The sequence below is a fragment of the Sebastes umbrosus genome, chromosome 8 (genome assembly GCF_015220745.1).
Source record: "Sebastes umbrosus isolate fSebUmb1 chromosome 8, fSebUmb1.pri, whole genome shotgun sequence".
NCBI lineage: Eukaryota > Metazoa > Chordata > Actinopteri > Perciformes > Sebastidae > Sebastes > Sebastes umbrosus.
Window position 1 is genome coordinate 719,636 of NC_051276.1, and position 24,606 is coordinate 744,241.

General features: G+C 47.0%; 1 protein-coding gene across 1 annotated transcript in view; it reads left to right on the plus strand.

Annotated features, from left to right (window-relative positions):
* gcn1 (GCN1 activator of EIF2AK4) overlaps window positions 1-24,606 on the plus strand; it is a 53,226-nt gene that overhangs the window by 20,147 nt on the left and 8,473 nt on the right. The window contains exons 25-51 of the mRNA XM_037777022.1: window positions 4,476-4,657; window positions 4,945-5,025; window positions 6,231-6,374; window positions 7,456-7,580; window positions 7,827-8,016; window positions 8,121-8,191; window positions 8,541-8,706; window positions 8,804-8,998; window positions 9,130-9,376; window positions 10,417-10,538; window positions 11,084-11,198; window positions 12,563-12,742; window positions 14,491-14,711; window positions 14,801-14,869; window positions 14,964-15,102; window positions 15,190-15,386; window positions 16,479-16,621; window positions 16,710-16,827; window positions 16,975-17,190; window positions 17,282-17,446; window positions 19,685-19,846; window positions 19,926-20,018; window positions 20,104-20,247; window positions 20,331-20,600; window positions 20,742-20,855; window positions 23,408-23,638; window positions 23,746-23,939. Coding sequence (XP_037632950.1) covers window positions 4,476-4,657; window positions 4,945-5,025; window positions 6,231-6,374; window positions 7,456-7,580; window positions 7,827-8,016; window positions 8,121-8,191; window positions 8,541-8,706; window positions 8,804-8,998; window positions 9,130-9,376; window positions 10,417-10,538; window positions 11,084-11,198; window positions 12,563-12,742; window positions 14,491-14,711; window positions 14,801-14,869; window positions 14,964-15,102; window positions 15,190-15,386; window positions 16,479-16,621; window positions 16,710-16,827; window positions 16,975-17,190; window positions 17,282-17,446; window positions 19,685-19,846; window positions 19,926-20,018; window positions 20,104-20,247; window positions 20,331-20,600; window positions 20,742-20,855; window positions 23,408-23,638; window positions 23,746-23,939 — 4,294 coding nt within the window. The remainder of the gene's footprint in view (window positions 1-4,475; window positions 4,658-4,944; window positions 5,026-6,230; window positions 6,375-7,455; window positions 7,581-7,826; window positions 8,017-8,120; window positions 8,192-8,540; window positions 8,707-8,803; window positions 8,999-9,129; window positions 9,377-10,416; window positions 10,539-11,083; window positions 11,199-12,562; window positions 12,743-14,490; window positions 14,712-14,800; window positions 14,870-14,963; window positions 15,103-15,189; window positions 15,387-16,478; window positions 16,622-16,709; window positions 16,828-16,974; window positions 17,191-17,281; window positions 17,447-19,684; window positions 19,847-19,925; window positions 20,019-20,103; window positions 20,248-20,330; window positions 20,601-20,741; window positions 20,856-23,407; window positions 23,639-23,745; window positions 23,940-24,606) is intronic.

Here is a 24,606-nt window from a genome sequence, read left to right on the forward strand (position 1 = left end):
CCACCTGTAGCAACCGGGTTGATCTGGTGCCCCCTTGCCGGTTTACATGGTAGACAGCTGACTTGTTGTCGGACCGTACAACAACATGCCTGCCTCTCAAATGTGGTAGGAATTTGCGAAGTGCCAAATATATAGCACGGAGCTCGAGCACATTTATGTGCTCCGCCGCTTCCTGTGCTGTCCAGAGCCCCCTTATCGCTCTGTGCTGCCATACTGCCCCCCAGCCGGAGGGCGAAGCATCGGTCACCACCACCTCGCGACGTGAGGGAATCGAACCCAATGAGATGCCCCTGGCCAGATATGCCCCAGCTCTCCATGGCCGCAATGCAAGGAGGCATCGGCTGGACACCCTGACTCTCTTGGATCTGTGGGACTTTGGATCTAATTGGAGACAATTGATCCAAATTTGGAATGGCCGTAAGTACAGGAGGCCCAGTGGCACTACTGATGTTACTGACGTCAACATACCTAACAGCCTGAGAAACAGGCTGTACCTCAACCTCCTGTTCTTCCGGAACCGGAGGAGGAGCTGGAGTATGGCGTTTACTCGTGTTGGTGTTGGGAAGGCCAGCATATGGCGGGAGTCCAGAGTTAAACCAATGAACACTACCCTTTGGCTGGGTATGAGACAACTCTTGGCATGGTTGACGGTAAGGCCCAACCTCGTCACGTGATGCAGAAGGGACGCAGTGTCCCGCTCTGCCTGTTCCCTGGTCAGAGCACAAATTAGCCAATCGTCCAGGTATGGGAGGATAAGCATACCCCTGGCCTGCATCGGGGCGAGTGCCGCCCTCATGCACCTTGTGAAGACCCGTGGGGCAAGGGAAAGACCAAATGGGAGCACCTTGAATTGGAAGGCCTTGCCTTCGAATGCGAAGCGCAGGTACTGCCTGTGAGGTAGTGCTATTGGGACGTGAAAGTATGCGTCCTTCAAATCGATGGATGTGAACCAACTGTGCCGTGTCACGTTTTGGAGCACATCTGCTGTACTCAGCATGTGGAAGGGCAACACCTTCAGAAATGTGTTCAGCCCTCGTAAGTCCAGTATAGGGCGAAACCCACCCTCTCTCTTTGGAATCAGAAAATAAACTGAGTAAAAACCACCTTGCTGTGTCTCTTGCCCCAGCTCTTCGATGGCACCCTTCCCCAGGAGGGTGGATATTTCTTGTCTGAGTGCCTGGGACTTTGTGGGATATCTGACCGTGGTCAGTCTGATCCCACTGAAAACTGGGGGCCGGCGTCGGAATTGGAGATTGTACCCTTGGGAAAGCGTAGCCACCACCCAAGGGTCTGAAGTGCTGCTTTCCCAGCAGCTGAGTTGCTGCTGGGAGAAGCGTCCGACTGCCGGCCCCGGGGCATCAGGATCTTCCCCTCTGGCCCTTTGGGTACCTGGGGGGGCGATACCCTGACCCCCGACCCCTTCTCGCTTGAGGCACCGGCCGTGCCGGAGCCTGCGAGGTCCTCGGGTACGTATCAGGACGAGCTGGAAGCCGAGGGCGACTGGTACCACCACCCTGTGGGGGCCGCTGTCGCAATAAAGGCGTAGGTTCCCGGAAGCTAGCAAACTGCTGCCGAGTCTGGTTCGCCTGGATTCCCCGCTCCAAGGCCTGCTGTGCTGCTGGGCCAAACAGCTCCCCCGGAACCACGGGGAGAGTGCGGAGGGCTCTCCGGCCTGGCTCCGAAAGCGGAGATTGGGCCAGCCATACCTGCCGGCGAGTCAGCGTAAGGGTCGACATTAGTCTGCCAAGCTCCCTTGTGATAAGACCGAACGCCTGCAGGGATGCATCACTGAGGCTCTGGACGGAAGCATCCACGCCAGCAGCTTGCAGGGACTGGGACAAGGATAGTACCAGGTGGGAAAGAGAGTTTCCAAGACGGCCCATGCGTGCCGCTGTTTCATAAGCCTTGACTAGAAAGTCGTCTGTGATGCGACACTGGGGCCTGGGACAGCGAGCATCAGGCCTCAAGACCTCATTGGGAGACACAATAAGGGCGGCAATAGATGGCTCCACTGCTGGCATTTTACCCAGTCCGTAAGTGTCAGCGTTCTGCATTGAAGCTAAGGCCCTGCCGTCAGTGGTGTGGTGGGAAAGCGATTTCGGGTCTGGCCAGCATTTGTGGAGCTCCTCAATGTATGGCTGGGAGGGTGGAACAGAGAAACCCGCCAGGGGCGGGGCCCACCTAAAAAATGCACTGGATGAAGTGCCCGCAGTCGGGGCCTCATCCAAGCCTAAGCGTGCCAGAGCCATACGGACCACTGGCTTAACTGTCGCTGGAGCAGACTCTGAGCCTGCCCTGGACCCACTGGGAACAGGTGTCAGAAGCGTGGGAGGAGGCTACTAGCTCTCCCTGTCCAGGCCGGTCCTCACAGAACTGGCTACAGGAAGCCCTCGTAGACAGGGCATCCTCATCCCATCCCGGTGGGGTAGGTGTCATAGCCTGCGGGCTGTCATTCTGGGTTGTGTTCACCCTGCCTGGCTGAAGGTTAAGGAGCAGCGCTTTAATCTCAGCAAACTCTGATGTTAGCGTGTCGACCTTAGTTGCCAAACAGTCCACTTTCCGTGCCTTTTTTGTAGGTGGGGCCCCCTTAGGTGGGGCGCGTCTCCGCCCACTCCGTGCATTTGAAAGTACACCCGATAGGGGCAACTGGAACTCGAGCTGCTCTTCTAGCTCAGCTAATCAAGCTATCTTCAGCTCCCGTGGCATAAAACTACAATTCATGCACTGACTGTCGGACAGCCCCTCCCTCAGGTGTACAACACCGAGGCATGTGGGGCATTCATCATGGCCATCAGTAGCTAGCAGTGGAGCCATGCAGGCACGGCAAACATGCTCACCTAACATGGTGCTGCTGATATTTATAATAATTCTTAGTATTAATTTTATACTCTTATATTTAATGTATTTATCTTACTAATATAATGTGTTTACTTAGTTATGCAAATCATTGGTTACACTGGAGTGAAAGCACTCTCTAGTAACAGAGAGAAAGAAATTACATCAATTTGCTTAACAGCAAACTGTCTCAGTAACTAGACACTAGCTTTGAACTAGGACTGTTATTATACAAAAGACAGGGGAGATAATAACTTCCCCTTTAACAGCAGCCACAAAATAAGTTAACCCACAAGCGAAATCACTTACTGGGGAGCGGTCGCTCTATCTATCAACAAAGGAGATGTCTGCTTTAACGAGCGAAATCACTCGCTGCTGAGCAATACACACTGTAAAAGGAAATGAATTAGCCGACAACAGCCCAACGGGGCTCGTTGTCCGACGGAGGCTCGCCGATACTGTAGCGCAAACACTTAGCTCGGCGGCAATAAACAATAAAGGAGACCGAAAACAGACTCCTATCAACAAACGTAACTTAAACTCTAACGACGGGAGGATATACTCACCTTGTTATCCTAGCTCACCTGTCGTTAGCCTCGCTGAATTGAACCGGCGAAAACACCGGTGTTACAGCGTCTAAAGTGTTAGAGTGTAGCCGTGATTAACTAATCGCAGCCCTTGGAGGACGAAACCGTAGCTCCAACCATGCGGTTGCAGGGCTTCCAGCGAAAAGTCAACGGCTTATCTCTTTAATCAACCTGCATTCGCGGATTACCTGCCGCGAGAAGATTCAAGGGACATCTCTGATGATGACGTGGGCTTATATAAACTACGTCATCCCAGGTCACATGTGACTTTGTTGATATTAAATACTCGACCTGCGCGTGCGCGAGATGGATAACATCCAGTGTTAAACACTGCCTCTGGCAGTCAGGAAGAACGAAATAGAACTCACCTTTTTAGAACTGCTTTTAATGTGTGATTAATATTGTGTTTTATATTTTCATGATGTCCCTGTTTTTATGATCTTTTTATCTGTGTAAAGTGTCTTTGAGTACCCAGAAAAGCGCTATATAAATAAAATGTATTATTATTATTATTATTATTATTATTACGTTTACATGAACAAAATACTGCATTTTTTGCCCCTATTCTGAAAAAGGGCAATATTCCTACTAAGCTCTTGACATGACTAATGAAAATTAATATTCCACTAATATTCCCGTTTTCATGCAGCCGTGAATACTCCGATTAACGTGACCTGTGGCGGACTTGTTCTGCCGTGTATACTGCTGTGGATGGGGGCAGCAGCAAAACAGATTTTAGACACCTAATAAAATCAACATCAGTAAATATAATAGAAGTAAATAGTCTATAATGTCCCAGAAAATATCAAGCCAGTGTTGCAAATGAAAACTTCCAAGTAAATATTCTAATGTTATACAACATCTAGCCAATATTTAAGGGATCTTTAAAGAGGTGAGAGGAAGGAAAGATGAAGATGAGGAATGCCATGAGACAAAAGATGCAAACCATGTTTCCTTCAGATGTTCCACCAGTAGCCAGTCAGAGATCAGAACTGTGACGGTGCTCCTGTACTGACTGAACCTCTTGTTTCTTTGTATTGTTGTTTTCCTCAGATGCGTCTCCTCTGTCGGCTCCGGCCTTCTCCGTCTGCTTCCCTCTGCTCAACGCCATGCTCCGGGAGTCTTCAGGCAGCACCGAGGAGACGGAGAGCAAGATGACCAGAGCCCTGCAGGTCATCAGAGAACACTCCCAGCTCCGGGCCGCCACCGACGACGATGACTTTGTTATAGACGAGGTAGAGACAGACCTCTGCATTGTGTTTTCTGTTGTCTCTGACCTGCACAGGAAGATGGTTGGAAGATACATTATTTATGCAGACAACCAGAAAGACTAATTGTTGCCATGCACCCCATTTGTCTCAGCAGTCGTCTACATAGCTGTGTTTTGGTTCATATGTAGTAAGCAGAGCTGTTGATCTGTAAAAACAAATGGCATACCAAACTGGGAAAGCTTTGTGACAGTCCTACCATTTATTTTGTAGATTTAGTAGTTTGTACTACCTGCTGTGTTTTCTTGTCTCAGAACGGACCAGAACTGCTTCCTCGTGTCAGCATGCTGCTGCTCCTGACCAGAGTCATTTCCACAGCCACCCCGAGGCTCCAGGTGAACCAGACAGACTTTAAATAAATTTATATGTGTAAAGACATACACACACAGTGTGTATTAGTTATTGGTCCAATCCCAATGTCCACACTCACAGACTCACAGACTTTGAGGCGCGTTCCCACAAAATCTGTGAGGGTTTAGGACTGTCCCACTGTCAAATCATCAAGTCCTTGAGGGCTCTCTCTTAGACTATTTGAGCCTTTTATGAACACTTCTCGTAAGTCCGCCTTTCTGCAGACTTTGCCTGAGGGAATTACCCACAACTCCTAGTGGTGTGACGTTAAACGCAGGGTTACCAGGGGAAGCCCGGAAGCGTATAAAAAAGGTTAAAGAGGAGGGCACATGGGTGTCCAGCCTGGTATGTTTAAATCTACACAGAAACATTAACATTAAGGATTTAAGATGGTCCATAAACAACACATGGAATCAGAGGAATGCAGCATTAGACTATATTACTGCTGGTTTATTCATCAACTAGTTCTTTTCATTTTGCTTAATGAAGTTTGACAAAAACAAGTAAATCGATTTGTTGTCAGTCACCGCTCTTCTCGTGGAGACATTCAAATAGGCAGTAAAAAACGGAACATAAAAATGGTAACGTGATATGTTGCCGTCAATATTTATGCCATTTCACGCCCTGCAGCCTCTCACACTCAACCATTTACCAGGGGACGTCAGTCAAGTCCCTGAGGGTTCAGGCCTTAGGAGGGACAATGGGACTAAGGGTTCAGGCTGTAGGCCTTAGGGGGGACAATGGGACTGAGCGTTGTAGGCCTTACGGGGGACAATGGGACTGAGGGTTCAGGCTGTAGGCCTTAGGGGGGACAATGGGACTGAGCGTTGTAGGCCTTAGAGGGGACAATGGGACTGAGGGTTCAGGCTGTAGGCCTTAGGGGGGACAATGGGACTGAGCGTTGTAGGCCTTAGGGGGGACAATGGGACTGAGGGTTCAGGCTGTAGGCCTTAGGGGGGGACAATGGGACTGAGCGTTGTAGGCCTTAGGGGGGACAATGGGCTGAGGGTTCAGGCTGTAGGCCTTAGGGGGGACAATGGGCTGAGTGTTGTAGGCCTTAGGAAGGACAGTGGGACTTGGCCACTGTTAGTTCTCTATTGTCTTCCCTGCTCCATCCTCTTCTAGCCACATGGATGACAGGATGCTGCTTGGAGCTGTGATGAGAGCCGTTTGATGCTGTGTGTTTCAGGTGTTGGCGGCTCAGTGCCTGACGGCGCTGTGTGCCAGTGCTGGAGGAGGAGAGGGCTGCACCGTGGCCGAGCAGCCAGAGATAGACGTCCTGCTCGACGCCCTCCTTTCTCCCTGCTTCTCTGTCCGGGATGCTGCCCTCAGGGTGAGCTGTCAGTCAGTTCAGAGTGACGCTGAGAATGAAAAGTGGCTGATGGTGTGCAGCTGTGGTTCAGGGGCATAAGTCGGTCTCTGGAGTGGTATGCCGTTCGTGTTCCTCCGTTTCCTAACGGCAGGTGCCTCTTGAAGGTGGTCGGTCACTGTCATACCTTCAGACCAGTACCGGCTCTCGTCTTCATTGACAACATAGTACCGTCAATATGAATATATAAAGTCATTTGATACTTGCAGATGTACTCTGAAGCTAATAATAGAGCTAGCCTAAGCTAACATGGCTATTGTTAGCCTAGCCACCAGCCTGACTAATCGATAGCAGAAATTGAAGTATTATTTTTGTCATGTTCACACATTAATAAAACTCCACGTTGTGGAACATGAACTAGCATAGATATGGTAGACGTAGAGGTCATTTCTCACTATAATCTATCTGTGAGTAGTCTGAAATGACAATGCGTGTTTATGTATTGATTACACCTGATAGTTTTACTGTGAATTCCAATATTGGCTGGAGTCTGCAGGGGCAGGTATACAGCCTGTTTTCCAGGAAGGGGATCTACATGTATTAATTCCCAGCATTTACCTCCCTGCAGCGGCATGCCGATTTGTACCTACATGAATATGATTGTCATAAACATCTGGGTTTATCCTCTATCTTAGTCTTAAAAGATAAGAGTGAGAAAATACCCCGACGTCTATCATATCATATCTATGCCAGAAATGGTAGGTGGTGGAGGAACAGGAGCGGTATACCACTCCAGGGACTGACTTATGCCGCTGAACCAGAGTGGCACACCATCAGCCACTTTTCAATCTGGGCACTATTGTCAGTTCAAGCTGGTCTTATCCCTCAGTAGAGTAAACAGGTGCATTTGACAGGGAAAGTCACCACGTGATGGTTTTCAGCTGTTTTCTCCACAGATTAAATTTAAGAAAACTTAGAAATCCAGTTTCCAGATTAAGATGAAAGCACTGCTGTTAACATATTTCAAGGTAACCTTGGTTAAGTGACAGCTCTTGTGTGTTCCTATTAGACATGAGGTTAACACTGGATCTGTCTGTGTTTTCAGGGATTGTTGGAGATGGAGTTTGCTCTGCCCACAGAAAGCACCGAGGCCAGCGGGCTGAGTTTGCTGCGCAGGCTTTGGGTTTCCAGGTTTGATGTTGAGGAGGAGGGCCGAGCCTTGGCTGAGAAGTATGTATTATGAAGGGGTTTCTTGCTACTTTCTTTTTACTAGCCGAGTGCTCATTCTACACTAAAACTCACAACACGTCACATTCATGTTCCACCATACCAAATATTAACTGTCTTTAAATCTAATTTGAAAAGATGCTTTAACCTTCAAAATGAGATGTTGTCACTGTGGAGGAGGATGTGAAACCACGTTGTAGATTCAACAGGTGAACTGTAGTTCATTGTGTTGTTCTTGGTCCTCCTCAGACTCTGGGAGTCTCTGGCTCTGGAGCTGGTCCCTGAGATCTGCTCCCTGCTGATCGGAGACGTCACCCACCACGAGGAGGCGGTCCGCTCTGCTGCAGCCGAAGCTCTGTCCAGCGCCGTGTCCCAGTACCAAGACCAGTCTGCTACGGTGTTGGGCCAGCTCACTGAGATCTACCACCAGAAGCTCTATGTGAGACCCTGCACCATATTATTACTCGTATAGCTGCTCTGGCTGCTACCAGTGGATGAATTTGAGCTCAGAAACTAAACTACAATCTTTGTGTATTTTTAAAGAGACCACCTCCTGTGCTGGATGCCCTGGGCAGAGTCATCTCTGAAGCTCCACCTGACCAATGGGAGGCCAGGTACATCTCACTGTTTGTTTGCAAAGATGAGATATACCAGAGTTTGAACCTTCTCATCTCAAGTCCCAGGGACTCATGAGTGCACATTTAACCACCTTAACATCTACATCAGCCTTCTATCAATCAGAAACATCTGGATTAGTTTCAACAGGGACAGATAAGATGCCAGGAAATAGTAATGACAGAAAAGACAGGAAGGTTTACCCTACACAGGTTCTACCCTGACCCCCAGCCCAGGCAGTCAGCCTATTAATGTCTTACTTTAGTGGTTCTATATCAGATATTATCAGAAAAGCTGATCCCATCATAACAGAGTACTATAAATGTTCCTTCTTGTGCACTTTGCCAGGGGTGGCATTGCTCTGTCTCTGAACAAGCTGTCCCAGTACCTGGGTGAATCCCAGGTCACCCCTCTCTTCCTCTTCTTTGTTCCTGATGCTCTGAACGACCGCCACACTGAGGTGCGGCGCTGCATGCTGGACGCCGCCCTCTCTGCGCTCAACACACACGGAAAGGTACGACTGTACTTTTCACTGCATAATCACACAGCTCTGATATGAGCATTTATGTACCGTTCTGTACCTTACTGTATGTACCTGCTTTATGTAACAGGACAACGTGAGCTCCCTGCTGCCGGTGTTTGAGGAGTTTCTAAAGAACGCCCCTCAGGACGCCAGCTACGACTCTGTCCGTCAGAGTGTGGTTATTCTCATGGGCTCCTTGGCCAAACATCTGGATAAAAATGACCCCAAGGTCAAACCCATCGTGGCCAAGCTCATCACTGCACTCTCTACACCTTCACAGCAGGTAAGCACCTCATCCTGCTTCCCTCCTGTTCAGCATCCCAGAGTTTGAGTTATTATAGTTTATCATTTGACACAGATCCCACCCTGCTGATAGTCAGTTACTCTTCATTATCTCATGTGGTTTGTCACCAGGTCCAGGAGTCTGTGGCCAGCTGTTTGCCTCCTCTCGTCCCTGCCATCAAGGAGGACGCTGCAGGGATTGTGAGGAACCTGCTACAGCTGCTGCTGGAGAGCGACAAGTACGCAGAGAGGAAGGGGGCGGCGTACGGACTGGCTGGCCTGGTCAAAGGTCTCGGGATCCTGGCGCTCAAACAGCAGGACATCATGGCCACGCTGACCGACGCCATCCAGGACAAGAAGAACTTCAGAAGGAGGGAAGGTCAGTGAAGTTTATCCAACCACGTTGATACAGATATTTTCAATGTCCGACTACGTCGTCCTCATTGTATCTACCACATCAGTACCAGAAGCCACCCTCTACTGGCACCATACTTGCCAACCCTCTTGATTTTCCCGGGAGACTCCCGTTTTTCATCGCCGTCTCCTGGTTTCCTCCCGACGTCACAATTCTCCCGATTTATGTCTGGACCGCAGACGGCCAGCCCTAGAAACACAAAAGTCTGTCACTGAGTAATGAAGTTACACAATTGGTCTGCCGAGTGTTGGAGCTTCCTTATTGGCCGTTGCTCTTTCAAAATGAAAAGATGGGAACAGTCCTCCAAATTGTCGCTCTAGGCGATCTGGTTCTAAAATACACGAGATTCAGCAGTGGCATCGCCTATTCTCACTTAAAATGTTTTCTGAAGTAATTCTATATCATAATATTGGTGGATTGTTTAGACGGAATAACAGATAGTTTGTGAGCAGACCGCCATGTTGTATCCAGGGACCAATCAGGTGCATTCCACAATAGGGTACGTCACCACTTCAACGGCCAGTTGAGTGGAGCAGCGCGTCAGACCTGGTGGAAATGTACCGCTGGATTTAACATTATAGATAAGACCACTGACTATTTGTATACAAATTTAGCCACAAATTCACACACGGACCGAACAGCGAGTCTTGTTCCTTTACGTTATCACAAACTGTTTCCTGTTTCGTTGTGGCGTTGTGTCTGGAAGGAACTTCAGTGAGTGAGAGAAGGAGAGAAATGGAGAGATTCTCAAGCGATGGCAAAAAAATGAATGAAGGAATAAAGGAAAACTGATGAATATTAGATTATGAGATTCACACAAATTCACGCCAGACGGGTGAATAATTCTGTAGCTATTCTTTACTAAGAATTAAAAGTAAGATAAAAAATATTTAAGATAAAAATGCTGTTGCAGTGAACTTATTATTTTGTTATTTTGAATCTTTAAAAGTCACCAGAATGCAGGAAACAGAGTCGCTGAAACTCAGCTATTTGTGTCTGTCCAGGATCGCTGTTTGCCTTCGAGATGCTGTGCAACATGTTGGGGAAGCTGTTTGAGCCGTATGTGGTCCATGTGCTGCCACACCTCCTGCTCTGCTTTGGAGATGGAAACCAGTATGTGAGAGAGGTGAGCAGGCAGATCATATCCCATCACATCCCATCACATCCCATCATATCATATCCCATCACATCCCATCATATCCCATCATATCCCATCATATCATATCCCATCCCATCACATCCCATCGTATCCCATCATATCCCATCATATCCCATCATATCCCATCACATCCCATCATATCCCATCATATCACATTCCATCATATCCCATCATATCCCATCATATCCCATCATATCACATCCCATCACATCCCATCATATCACATTCCATCATATCCCATCATATCCCATCATATCCCATCATATCCCATCATATCACATCCCATCACATCCCATCATATCCCATCACATCCAAGAGCCTTCTCCTGCATTACTATCTTACTTCCTGCTCAAATACGTCTCTCACTTTTCATACAGTTATCATCTTTAAATGAAATCTGCTGTAAATGATATCAGGTCTTTCTTCACTATCCACATTAAATAGTTCCTGTCATAGATTAGTGTGTGATTAGTGTGTAGGATCCCTGTTTGAAGCTGTTTCTCTTCCACCAGGCTGCAGACGACTGTGCCAAGGCTGTGATGAGGAACCTGAGCGCCCACGGGGTGAAGCTGGTCCTTCCCTCCCTGCTGGTGGCCCTGGAGGAGGAGTCCTGGAGGACTAAAGCAGGTTAGGAGTCCTCCATTTTTGCGATTTTTTAAAAATGTATTTTTTATGATTTCTAAATAGATGTTTTAATACCAGAATGGATATATTTGCTTTATCTGAGTCTATGTGGAGGTAGAAGGAAGATACAGCTTTTATTGTGGTAGTCTGTGTATCTTGACGTCATATCCGTTCCGTATCCGTCAACCAAAACTAACCTCAGAAAGTCTAAAACGTTGGAGGGTCGTCGTGGATACGACCTGCACCCTCCCATGTTAAATCCAGCGTGGTAAACACTACACATCCAGTAAAGGATGGAAACACTTTGGGTTTCACACATTGAAGGAGAAGCAGAGCTAGACAGAGCAGAGCTAAAGCTGCATGCTAACTCTGTCACGGACAGGAAACATTATCGTATCGCCGTAACGTGGCGGTGGAGCTGGCCGTCGCTCTCGTCTCCGTGGTCAAATGGGCCGACGCTACAACTGTAGAGCACCCAGATACTGACATTTGTGTTCTCTGCATTGAAACGGCCCCGATGGAGCTGACCATGGATGGATAAAGAGAACGGAGCTGACGGGAGAGCTAGAGACCACCTTGGAGAAGTTAGAGGAAGTAGACACGTGGGACTACGTCCAATTTTCAAAATAAGATGTTAACAAAGGGAACTGTATTTACAAAATACATCTATGGAAATGAGATTGATAGATTATATTCACCAGAAATATAAAACATTACATGTCCCTTATAAATTAAAAAGAAAATACCACTAATCTGTGAGGGAAATGTCTTTATTCTTTGATTTTTGGTTTGCTGGATAAAAGAATTAATAAATGATTCCTGACAATGATCCTGATATATTTGACTTCAGGACATCTCTGACTACATACATGCTGTCAGTTAGAGATTTTCCAAAGTAAAAGTCCCTAGAAGTGTATGATTCAACTCGTTCCCATCATGGTCTAGTGGTAACAAAGTTAACAAGAATCACAATACATCAGAATATCGAATCGCAATACTTAAAAATAACAACACATGTTGAATCGGGAGATAGGTGAATCGTCCCAGCCCTAGTAAGCACTCTGCTATTACAAAAACTGGCTCTAGAGATGGCCAATCACATTCTCACATCGGCCACCGTAGCAATCCTACATGCATGGCACAAGTGAGAAGTTGTAATCTGCAACCTCCTCACTAGAAACGGACAGATCCTACACACTGGACCATTAATGAAGAATAGTTTTCAGGCTCATCATTATTGTCTAGTTGATAGCCGCTGTAATGATAGTTGTGTATTACTGGTAATGATTATTTAGTTTTCACATCTGTAGACAGTCCGAATCAATTGAGCAGTAGCTTCTTGTGAGTGACCGCCCTCTCTCCTCAAGGCTCGGTGGAGTTGCTGGGTGCCATGGCTTTCTGTGCTCCCAAGCAGCTGTCCTCCTGCCTGCCCAGCATCGTGCCCAAGCTGACCGAGGTGCTGACCGACTCCCACGTGAAGGTGCAGAAGGCCGGCCAGCAGGCCCTCCGCCAGATCGGCTCGGTCATCCGCAACCCTGAAATCCTGGGTGAGTGACTCAGAGTAGGGCTGCTCCATTATGGCAGAAATCACTATCATGATTATTTTGGTCAATATTGAGATCAGGATAATTTAACAGGGTTACCTGTTGACTTTGGAAACATTTTGCTTTTAGAAAGAACATTTTGTACATTTTTAAAGTTAATGCATCAATCTGGTGCACTTTGAGAGTTAAAATGAAGAGTCTAGATCTGTGAAGAACGTTGTGCTCTAGTAAACAATCCTAAACACGGCAGAGAGGGCACAGCGAGCTCTAACCCACGGCTTCGGGAAACGGCGAGGTCTGGGCGAGGGGTGCTGTAAAGCCGGAGCCGAGAGCCATTTTCACCCTCTGCCTTTCTGAACCAACCAACCAACCACATAGAGCCGTTTTTTTTTTAGAGGGGTCCAGGGGGGGTCTTTAGGGGGAGATAGCAGGTCAACAGTAGATGAAGTGGTGTACATCATCTGAAAGCTGGAACCTGAAGATTAATCAGAGATGCAGCTCAGCGATGTGTGTCAAGTTGTTCTAGTCATTAATCTGTGATAAACATGAATTTGATTTAATTAATTATTTTTTACCACCGGAGAATTGAAAAAATAGAAAAAACCATACTGTGATTTGGGATCAAAACTTTTGACATTTTGAGATTTCTGCATTTTCAGTGATTGGATGGCGACAACTTGTGTTGTTTAAACTGCTCAGAAACCCCCTTAATGTCTAATACACAAAGAGTAGCATAAAGCCTTTGGTGTCTCCAGAGGGAGCTGAGTGAAGCTGAGTGAAGCTGAGTGAAGCTGAGTGAAGCTGAGTGAAGCTGAGTGAAGCTGAGTGAAGTTGTGTGAAGCTGTGTGAAGCTGAGTGAAGCTGTGTGAGGCTGTGTGAGGCTGTGTGAAGCTGTGTGAAGCTGAGTGAAGCTGAGTGAGGCTGTGTGAAGCTGAGTGAAGCTGTGTGAAGCTGTGTGAAGCTTTGTGAAGCTGTGTGAAGCTGTGTGAAGCTGAGTGAGGCTGTGTGAAGCTGTGTGAGGCTGAGTGAGGCTGAGTGAGGCTGAGTGAGGCTGAGTGAGGCTGAGTGAAGCTGTGTGAGGCTGAGTGAAGCTGAGTGAGGCTGAGTGAAGCTGAGTCAGCGTCGGTCTGAAGACTACTAAGTCTGAAAATGAGAGTGAGTGGTTGAGTTAGAAAGAAGTAATCTCAGCAGACCTCTGTAGCCACACCTTATCTCTGCTTCAGGCTAGCGACTACTACCAGAACACACCCCAATCTCTGAACGAACTGTCCATGGTCCAGTTGCATTGTGGGTAATGTAGGCGCCTGTTTCATCAAGGAAAAAGAATGCATGGAGAGAAAATGACTGGCTGTGTTTTGAATGCGTTAATCGTAGACGGGTTACAAGCTTTAAAAGGATCATCTGGACAGTGTAAAGGACGGCTTCATGCAGCAGTGATACTCTCTGATTGATTCACCTCATCAGGGGATCAATTAGAATACAAAGCGGTCCAATAGAACAACACAACATCAGTTAGCTGTCGTGTACATCAATCTACATTCATTTGTTTTTGACGATCAGAAAACTTGAGTAAAAGTAATTTAGTTGGCAGCTCAGTAAAGTATTAGTTTCGACCATGCCAGACATGAATACAGATTATAATAATAATTGTATAAATTCAGAGAACAAGTGGAGTTTAGAGAATGACTTCAGTGAGGTTCTGTAAACTAGTAGAGGAAGTAATAGCAGTGTTGGTGTTATTCCTGTCTCAGCCATCACCCCCATCCTGCTGGACGCCCTCACCGATCCGTCCAGGAGGACTCAGACGTGCCTGCAGACGCTGCTGGACACCAAGTTTGTCCACTTCATCGACGCCCCGTCCCTGGCCCTCATCATGCCCATCGTCCAGAGAGCCTTCCAGGACCGCTCCACTGACACTCGCAAGATGGCTGCTCAGATCATCGGCAACATGTACTCCCTCACTGACCAGAAGGTACACAGCATTACCTGACTTTATTACACTGGACTAAAAACAATAAGATCTTTATTAGTGTGTTCTGAAGACTTGCGTTTGTCTTCTAGGACCTGTCACCCTACCTGCCCAGTGTCATCCCCGGACTGAAGGCCTCTCTGTTGGACCCGGTGCCTGAGGTGAGTTTAGTCATATAAACAGTATAACTACAGTAATATCTGCTCTGAGTGAAGATGAAGCTGTACCTGCTCCTCCTCTTCCTCTCCTCTCCAGGTGCGTACCGTCTCAGCTAAAGCCCTGGGTGCCATGGTGAAGGGGATGGGTGAATCGTGCTTCGATGACCTGCTGCCATGGTTAATGGAGACGCTGGCCTCTGAGCAGAGCTCTGTAGATCGCTCTGGAGCTGCACAAGGTCTGTTTTTCTTCTACTCTCTGTCCCGGTGCTGGTTCTGATTGGCTCTGACTGACTCACTGAATGATCTCTGTGTGGTGTCTTCAGGCCTGGCGGAGGTGATGGCCGGACTGGGAGTGGAGAAGCTGGACAAGCTGATGCCAGATGTGGTGCAAACAGCCAGCAAGGTAGACATCGCCTCCCACGTCAGAGACGGCTACATCATGATGTTCATCTACCTGCCGCTCACCTTTGGAGACAAGTTCACTCCCTACGTTGGGCCCATCATCCCCTGTATTCTCAAGGTACTGCTACCACCACAACACTTCCTGTTGGTTTTTTAATCCCATTTCACTGCTCTTACTGGGGTCGACCATTTTCCTATTATCTGACTCTCTGGGAATATTCTCGCCCTTTTCTCAGGATTTCTCTTTATATGGAGTTTGAATTTTAAAAACAGAACTAAAATGAAATGACATTTTCCAATATTATTATTTTATGTGTTAGATTATGTGGTCATGTTTTATAATAGAAAGAATTCTTCTGATTGGGTATAGAAGTCTGTTCATTTAAATCTAAAATTACATCTATTTTGCTACACAGTGTAAGTGATCCACTTACATTACAGCAGTTTAAGGTGGGAGCTTCGGGGCTTTAAACCAATATAACATCTTTGTTTTTCTACATTATCATTAGTTAATCATTCAAAGTGACTTTTAATATAAGTTTCATATTCATAAATTTATAATTTATCCAAAACTTTTTTTAATTTTTTACTTTTTGTTTGTTTTACTTATAATTTGCACATTTGTTTTGTTTTTGATGTTAACAGTGCAGATAAGTTAAATTAAAATAGTGTTTATGTGTAAAAAGCAGTATTAGGTCCCCAAAAGCTAGTGGTTAACATTAGTAACAGGATTTGAGCTGTTGCAGAGTTGTGACTCCTTGTTAACGTACTGTTATCGTCAGCTCACTCAAACGTCAGCTGCCGACTCGTTAACGAGCGTTAACTGTAACGTTAGCTATCTGCTAGCGTTAATATTTGCAAGTTTACCTCACTTACTTGGGAATAATGACCTGTTGCTGCTGCGGCTGTCCTGAGGTCAGAGGCCGGCAGGACGTGCTGTGTGTGTCAGTACTGGACGGATTGGACACTGACCGTGTGTATGCGTGCGTGTGTTTATGTTGTCACGGAGGTTTAAGAATAACGGTGCGCTACACAAAACGTGCGGTCATTTTCTTGAAGCGTTGATGCGGTCAGGAGAAAACGTCCTTGTTTCACTACATTGTCTTCACAACGTACACACACATGCTAGAAACCCTAACCCTCCAGCAGGTCTTCTTCTCTGGATACAGGAAAAGAAAGAATTCAACCTTTGCTCTGTGTTGTCCACCAGGCTCTGGCTGATGAGAATGAATACGTGAGAGACACGGCGCTGCGAGCCGGCCAGCGAATCATCAGCATGTACGCTGAGACGGCCATCGCTCTGCTGCTTCCTGAGCTGGAACAGGGCCTGTTTGATGACCTGTGGAGGATCAGGTCAGACCTGAATACACCCTAACACATCAGTGAATGAATAAATGTCCCTGTCTCATACTGACTAGTTGTACGTTTGTCTGGTTTGCAGGTTCAGCTCTGTGCAGCTGCTTGGAGATCTGTTGTTCCATATCTCTGGAGTGACGGGAAAGATGACCACGGAGACGGCATGTGAGGATGACAACTTTGGAACAGCTGCATCCAATAAAGTATGAACCCATTTCTTTTCTTCCTCTAAAATCCATCGGGTTAATAAACGGAGGTTATCTTCCTGTTATATGCTATCACAGTAGTGTGGTCTGTTTTTATACACTGATGTGTCAAGATCTGCTGACCTTTGACCTTTTCTCTCCCAGGCTATCATTGGAGCTCTTGGTGCAGAGCGGCGTAATCGCGTCCTGTCTGGCCTCTATATGGGCCGTTCAGACACTCAGCTGGTGGTCCGACAGGCTTCCCTCCACGTGTGGAAGATCGTGGTGTCTAACACCCCCAGAACTCTCCGAGAGATCCTCCCCACCCTCTTCACTCTGCTGCTGGGCTTCCTGGCCTCCACCTGCCCTGACAAGAGAACGGTATCACTGCTCTGTTCACTTTTCATGTTCCCTGCAGTGTTTCTACCTCCACAGAGCCGTTAACTGACGCCGTGTGTCGTCGTGGTTTCAGATCGCTGCTCGGACGCTGGGTGATCTGGTGAGGAAACTGGGAGAGAAGATCCTCCCTGAGATCATTCCCATCCTGGAGAAGGGCCTGCGATCAGACAAGAGTGACGAGAGGCAGGGAGTCTGCATCGGCCTCAGTGAGATCATGAAGTCCACCAGCAAAGACGCAGTGAGTCACACAGACGATGTAACACACAATGAATTAAGGGTATAGTTGACCACAGCAGGAGAGACGCCACCAACACTGTTATTTTATCCCCAGAGCTGCTCCACAATCCTAAAACATGGAGTTCTATAGACTTTCTGTTAAAGAAGCAGGTTAGTTTAGACCAGGGTTTTATGTCCCCTCTAAGCAAAATGAATCTAAACTGTTTTCACTTCATTTTGACTAGTTTTTCAATATTCACAACCCAATACACTTTCGATTTTTTAAAATATAAAATGGCATGTCGTGTATATTACAAGGTCTCTAAAGTGAAGCGTAGCATTAGGCTAACGTGTTGATCCTTCTGCATCAGTCTTGTAGATTTAATATCACAAGTCTTTGCTGCATTTACAGTCAAATTATTGGATGTCAAGGTGTAAATTTAAAGGTAGGGTCGATAATGTTGAGAAACCAGAAAGAGTTCACTAGATTTAAACCTAAAAACCAGCCCAGTGTTACCAACTCTTCTCCACTGAAAGCAGCAGCACGAGCTCCAAAAGTCCCTAAATCTAGAGAGGAAGACACCAAGTCATCAACACTGACAGTCCGTCCCTTCAGGTCTCCCTCCAAAGACACTCCCCCAACATTATCATTAGGTACGAGGACAGGTAGGTAGACAGGTAGGTAGACAGGTAGATAGACAGGTAGGTAGACAGGTAGGTCGACAGGTAGGTAGAAAGGTAGATAGACAGGTAGGTAGACAGGTAGACAGGTAGGTAGACAGTTGGTAGGTAGGTAGGTAGGTAGACAGTTGGTAGGTAGGTAGGTAGAGATTTGGTAGACAGGTAGGTAGGTAGGTAGACGGGTAGGGAGGTAGGTAGGTAGGTAGACAGATAGACAGGTAGGTAGGTAGGTAGGCAGGTAGACGGGTGGGTAGGTAGGTAGGTAGGTAGGTAGGTAGGTAGATAGGTAGACGGGTAGGGAGGTAGGTAGACAGATAGACAGGTAGGTAGGTAGACAGGTAGGTAGGCAGGTAGACGGGTAGGTAGGTCGGTAGGTAGGTAGGTAGGTAGGTAGGTAGACGGGTAGGTTGGTAGGTAGGTAGACGGGTAGGTAGGTAGACAGGTAGGAAGGTAGGTAGACAGGTAGGTAGACAGGTAGGTAGACAGGCAGGTAGACATGTAGGTAAACAGGTAGGTAGACAGGCAGATCGACTGGCAGATAGACTGGCAGATAGACAGGCAGGTAGACAGGTAGGTAGAAAGGTAGGTAGACAGTCCGTCCCTTCAACGTAAAGCCACAATGTAAACAACCAACATGGCTGCTGTTAGTACTCACAGCTGTCAAGATAGCAGCTGGTGGAAGACTCTGACACAAGGAGTGCAAGCAGGTAGACATGTAGGTAAACAGGTAGGTAAACAGGTAGGTAGACAGGCAGGTAGACTGGCAGATAGACAGGCAGGTAGACAGGTAGGTAGATAGTTAGGTAGACAGGCAGATAGACAGGCAGGTAGACAGGCAGGTAGACAGGTAAGTAGACAGGCAGGTAGACAGGTAAGTAGACAGGCAGATAGACAGGCAGGTAGACAGGCAGGTAGACAGGCAGGTAGGCAGGTAAGTAGACAGGTAAGTAGACAGGTAGGTAGATTGTTAGGTAGACAGACAGGTAGTCTGTCCAATCATTACATTCAGGCTGAATGAATGGATTGGACGGTTTATTAGAGTCCTGACAGCCACAGATACCAGATTTTTTATCTTCTTTTTGTCAGAACATTTGATTTATTGATCGCTGTCGGGATGAAATGAGAATTTCAACTAATATAACAAAAATGTTTCTAAAATCTTTATCAATCGTAGTTTTAAGTAAAAATGTCTTTAACTTTTAGTCAGATAATGATAGTCAGAAATGAGCAGTCTGAGAATCCTGGTTTCCTGAGTCCGTCTCTACTGTCACTATCCAATAAAGGAAAAATGCCAAAACATAATCTTTTAACAAAAGAAAATGAGTAGCCTTTTTTACCTTTTTTCAGTCGTTATATCGGCATAAAAGTGAATTGCCATTCAGTTTGAATCTAAATGAAACTAAAAAGTAATATAGAAACTTAGAGGTGTGTATATCTTTCTGACAACCAGGTTCATTTATTTATTCATTTTTTTTTTGAGAACTTAGTTAAAGACTGTGAGACTTTGAACAGCCATGAAGCATCATTATGATCCTGATGGTCTGATGGTCTGATGGTCTGATTGTCTGATGGTCTGCAGGTGCTGGTCTTCTCTGAGTCCCTGGTCCCCACAGTGAGGAAGGCTCTCTGTGACCCTCTGGAGGAGGTCCGTGAGGCTGCAGCTAAAACCTTTGAGCAGCTTCATGCAACCATCGGTCACCAGGCGCTGGACGACATCCTGCCCACGCTGCTCAAACAGCTGGTGAGGAGCCGGGATGCAAACATAACACAAACGGCGTTCACACTCTCCAGCTTCTAACACATTGAACGTCTTTTCTCAGGATGACAAGGAGACAGCGGACTTTGCTCTGGATGGCCTGAAGCAAGTGATGGCGGTGAAGAGTCGCTCTGTGCTGCCTTACTTGGTTCCAAAGGTAACGTGTCCTGCCATGCTTTCCCGTTTTATTGTTGTGTGTGGCTGTATGAGACTAAAGCCGGTGTCCTCTCTGGTCGTACCAGCTGACTGCTCCTCCTGTCAACACCCGGGTGCTGGCCTTCCTCTCCGCCGTGGCTGGAGACGCTCTTACGCGCCACCTTGGGGTCATCCTGCCCGCCCTACTTTCCTCCCTCAAAGGAAAGCTGGGAACAGAAGATGAAGCTCAGGTAACACTGGCGTTCACCAGCTCTGACATCACCTGCTGCTGATGTGTCTGAGCCTTTAACCCTCCGTGTTATCTCTGCTTCAGGAGCTGTGCAGCTGTCAGACCGTGATCCTCTCGGTGGAAGACGAAGTGGGCCAGCGGATCATCATCGACGACCTGCTGGAGGCCACACGAGGCGCCGACCCCGGCCTCAGACAGGCTGCCATCACCATCCTCAACGCCTACTTTGCCCGTACCCGCCTGGACTACAGCGCCCATACTCGCTCTCTGCTGTCAGGCCTCATCCGCCTCCTCAATGACTCCAACCCAGACGTCCTGTCTCAGAGCTGGGACACCATCAACTCCATCACCAAGGTGTGCTGACAGGGCAACATCTGTACAATATCTGAGCATTAGTGTAAAGACAACTTGACCCCATAGCTCCTGCATCCATTTACACACTATGGTGGAGCAGATTCTCTGTTAATCAGCAGGTTCATGTGTTTCCTTGTATAGAAACTGGACGCCAGCAGCCAGCTGGCTATGATTGATGACCTGCACAGAGACATCCGATCAGCAGCTGCAGACGTTAAGGGTCAACACCTGCCTGGGTTCTGTCTTCCCAAGAAGGTAAGACGGCTCCTCTGACTCAGTGAACACTGCTGATGGTCGGGTCCTGGTTCTGGTAGCTTTTACAGAACCCTTCTGTCCTCCTGAGCTCCTGGGTTGTAAAATGACTATAAGTTCATGACAGGAGTCCACTTCCCTTAAAGGGACTATTTGTAAGAATCAGAATTGCTTGTTAACAGCGACACCTGTGGCCGTTAAGTCAACGTCGGGCTCGCGTTTGCTCGCTCTAAATATACATGAACGAACATCGCTCAAAACAGTGAGGCGACACACGTCAGCTAAAAGCACAATATCACTCTATATTTCAGCTGCTTGGCAGTAATGTTAGCTGACCAGACGAAGGTCTCTCCATGAATCAATGCTGATCCTAGTGTTGGCTTTTCCTGCTTCAGCCCCGGAGGCTGAAGCAGCGGGGCTGAAGCAGCGGGGCTGAAACAGCGGGGCTGAAGCAGGAAGAGAAACGTTATTGTCTCCTTACCGCAGCCGCAGGGAGACACCGGCACCCGGTCGGAGGCGATAACTTTTCTCTCTGCGGAGCTCCGTCACTTCACAAGACACGGGAAACCTCTGTGCAGAAATAACTGCTGCAGCTCCTCCAGACCAACAAACGTCCACTGAACATTCACTAGATATTCTCAGAGCTAAACTAACTCTTCTGCAGTGTGGAGTGTGCGCACATGAACGTGAGGTGGAGCGAGAACGCGCGCGTTGTGTGAGTGAAGGCAAGCAGGCAGAGGAGCAGTCTGAACAGTGTAGCCACACGCGAGCGCGCATATGCGAGCACGCATGGGACACCGACCCGGTAGATTTATACGTGTAAAAAGTTACAAACAGTCCCTTTAATGTGACTGTGATCGTGTCCACACTTTAAGAAACCATTGTTCACCACTGACCAATCACACAGAAGCTTTTCCATTTGTCGTTATAATAATGCAAACACCGATATGACAGTTTCATCACTAGAACTAATCAGATCTCAGGAGCCATAGTTTAGCCTAGTTAATAACACATTAACCAACAATATTTGATTATTGATTGATCGTTTCAGCAGAAAGGTTCTGGTTCCAGCCTCACCGATGTGAGTGAGGATCTGCTGCTGCTCTCTGGTTTATATCAGTGTACATCTTCTATCTTTGGGTTTTTAACTGTTGATTTGAAGATGTCCTCTGGGACTTTGGGAAATCATAATGGGCCTTTTTCACAATGTTCTCACATGTTATAGACTTATGAATTAACCCCTTCCCATTCCGAACCCTTTTTTCTTGGGGGGTCCAGGGGGTGGGGGTCCAAGGGGTCTTTAGAGGGAGATGGCAGGTCAATAGTAGATGTCACATAGAAGTGGTGTACATCATCTGAAAGCTGGAACCTGAAGATTAATCTGAGATGCAGCTCAGCACTGTGTGTCAAGTTGTTCTAGTCATAAATCAGAAATAGGCATGATAATGACAACATTAATTGATCAATTATTTTAAATAAATTGGGAACATGTATAAGAGTTTAGAACATTAGTATATGATGTCCATCCCCATGCTCTATTATGTCTCATAAGTTGTTGCAGCAATCTCTGGGTTGATACTATTTGTTACACAGATTTGGTGCTAAATTTAACCATTTTTTACCACTGGAGAATTGATTAAAAATGATCAATAATCCCTCCAAAATACCACATTAAGTCACCAAGACCTTGAGGAACACCATAGAAAAAGCCATGCTGTGATTTGGTATCAAAAGACTTTTCGACATTTGGAGATTTCTGCATTTTTCGGCAATTGGATGGCGAGCACTTGTGTTGTGTAAACTGCATCCATCCTCTGAATGCTCTAGGTCTCTAGTCTGATCCATCCATCCTCTGAATGCTCTAGGTCTCTAGTTTGATCCATCCATCCTCTGAATGCTCTAGGTCTCTAGTCTGATCCATCCATCCTCTGAATGCTCTAGGTCTCTAGTTTATGGCTGTAAAGTTTCATGAGGCTGTGATTATCCTAGAGGTCACCACAGGTCATTTTATACAGTGAGGTCAATGAAATGTCTCCTATGGGGACTAACATCATCACAAATGAATACAGTTTGGCTCATTAGATCCACCAGAGTCTCAGCTTTACAGTGATACCCAGTTTATGGAATTCAAAAATGTTTAGGGACCCCAGTGTGCAGAAATATTCAGATACACCATTTTAGGATAGGAGACAATAACACATTTATACTGCATGTGATTATCATAAAGTGGGCATGTCTGCAAAGGGGAGACTCGTGGGTACCCATAGAACCCATTTTTACATTCACATATCTGGAGGTCAGAGGTCAAGGGACCCTTTTGAAAATGACCATGACAGTTTATCCTTGCCAAAATTTAGTGTAACTTTGTAGCGTTTTTTAGCAAATCTTCCAAAAAAGCTAGTCTGACATGGTTGGTACCGATGGATTCATCAGGTTTTAAGGGGTTATTGAGTAGTTAATCACAAAACATGAATTGACAGATTAATCTGTAATAAAATAAATAGTTAGTTTTATTTCATGTTATTTTCTGTGTGTGTGTCTTTGTCTCTCTGCAGGGTGTGACCTGCATCCTACCTGTCCTGAGAGAAGGTGTCCTCACTGGCAGCCCTGAGCAGAAAGAAGAGGCGGCTAAAGCGTTAGGAGGGGTCATCAAACTGACCTCTCCTGAGGCTCTGCGGCCCTCCGTCGTCAACATCACCGGACCGCTCATTCGTATCCTGGGAGACCGCTTTGCCTGGACGGTGAAGACGGCTCTGCTGGAGACGCTCACCCTGCTGCTGGCAAAGGTCTGTACCTGCATCTCACCACAGGATCATTTGTCCCCCCACAGAGGATCAGATTATCAGTTAAGGTGTCTGGCTCTAATAACCTCTGGACTGTGCTCCCCCTCCAGGTGGGCATCGCCCTGAAGCCCTTCCTGCCTCAGCTGCAGACCACCTTCCTGAAGGCCCTGCAGGACTCCAGCCGTGCCGTGAGGCTGAGGGCTGCTGAGGCTCTGGGCCAGCTGGTCTCCATCCACACCAAAGTGGACCCCCTCTTCACTGAGCAACTCTCTGCCATCCGCAACGCCGAGGACTCAGGAGTCAGGTGAGATCTCAGACAGAGGACTAAAACTTGGTTTATGCTCGCCATAGTGAAGCTGGCGCGAGGTGCGCTAGGCTGTACAGACATCTCGACAACTGTTCATTGAGAGACCACAGGGACAGTCACATGACCACAGGGACAGTCACATGTCATTAAATACTTGGAGAGAAATAGGCAACACACTGGAGAAAGAAGAGGTTTTCTGCTGCAGGCTGTGAAATAATCTGAGATATGTTGTCTGATGTCTGAGAGACAGGAAGTCGTTTAGACTTGGAGGTCAGCGACAGTAATAATTACAGTACACAGATGTAATGATTGGTGGTACATACGTCAGTGTTTAGTGTTTACTACTGTTGCCAGGCAACCTACTTTCCTTTCCGGTACCACTCGTTGACTTCTTGCTTGTCCAAAGAATATTTAGTTTCTACGCCTCCTGGCGTTTCGGAGCACACTGCAACGAACAACACGCTGAGCATAAACGCCTCTGTGCATGCTTGTAGTGCGCGCACCATCTACGGTGGCCCACGCCACCTACAGAGGCCCACGCCACCTATGGAGGCTCGAGTCACGGTGTCTCGCCCGAGTATAAACAAAGCTTAATACTGAGATCTTCAGTCAGAGTTTAAAGACTTAAATCAGGTCTCCCCGTCAGCTATAGCTCTAATCAGAG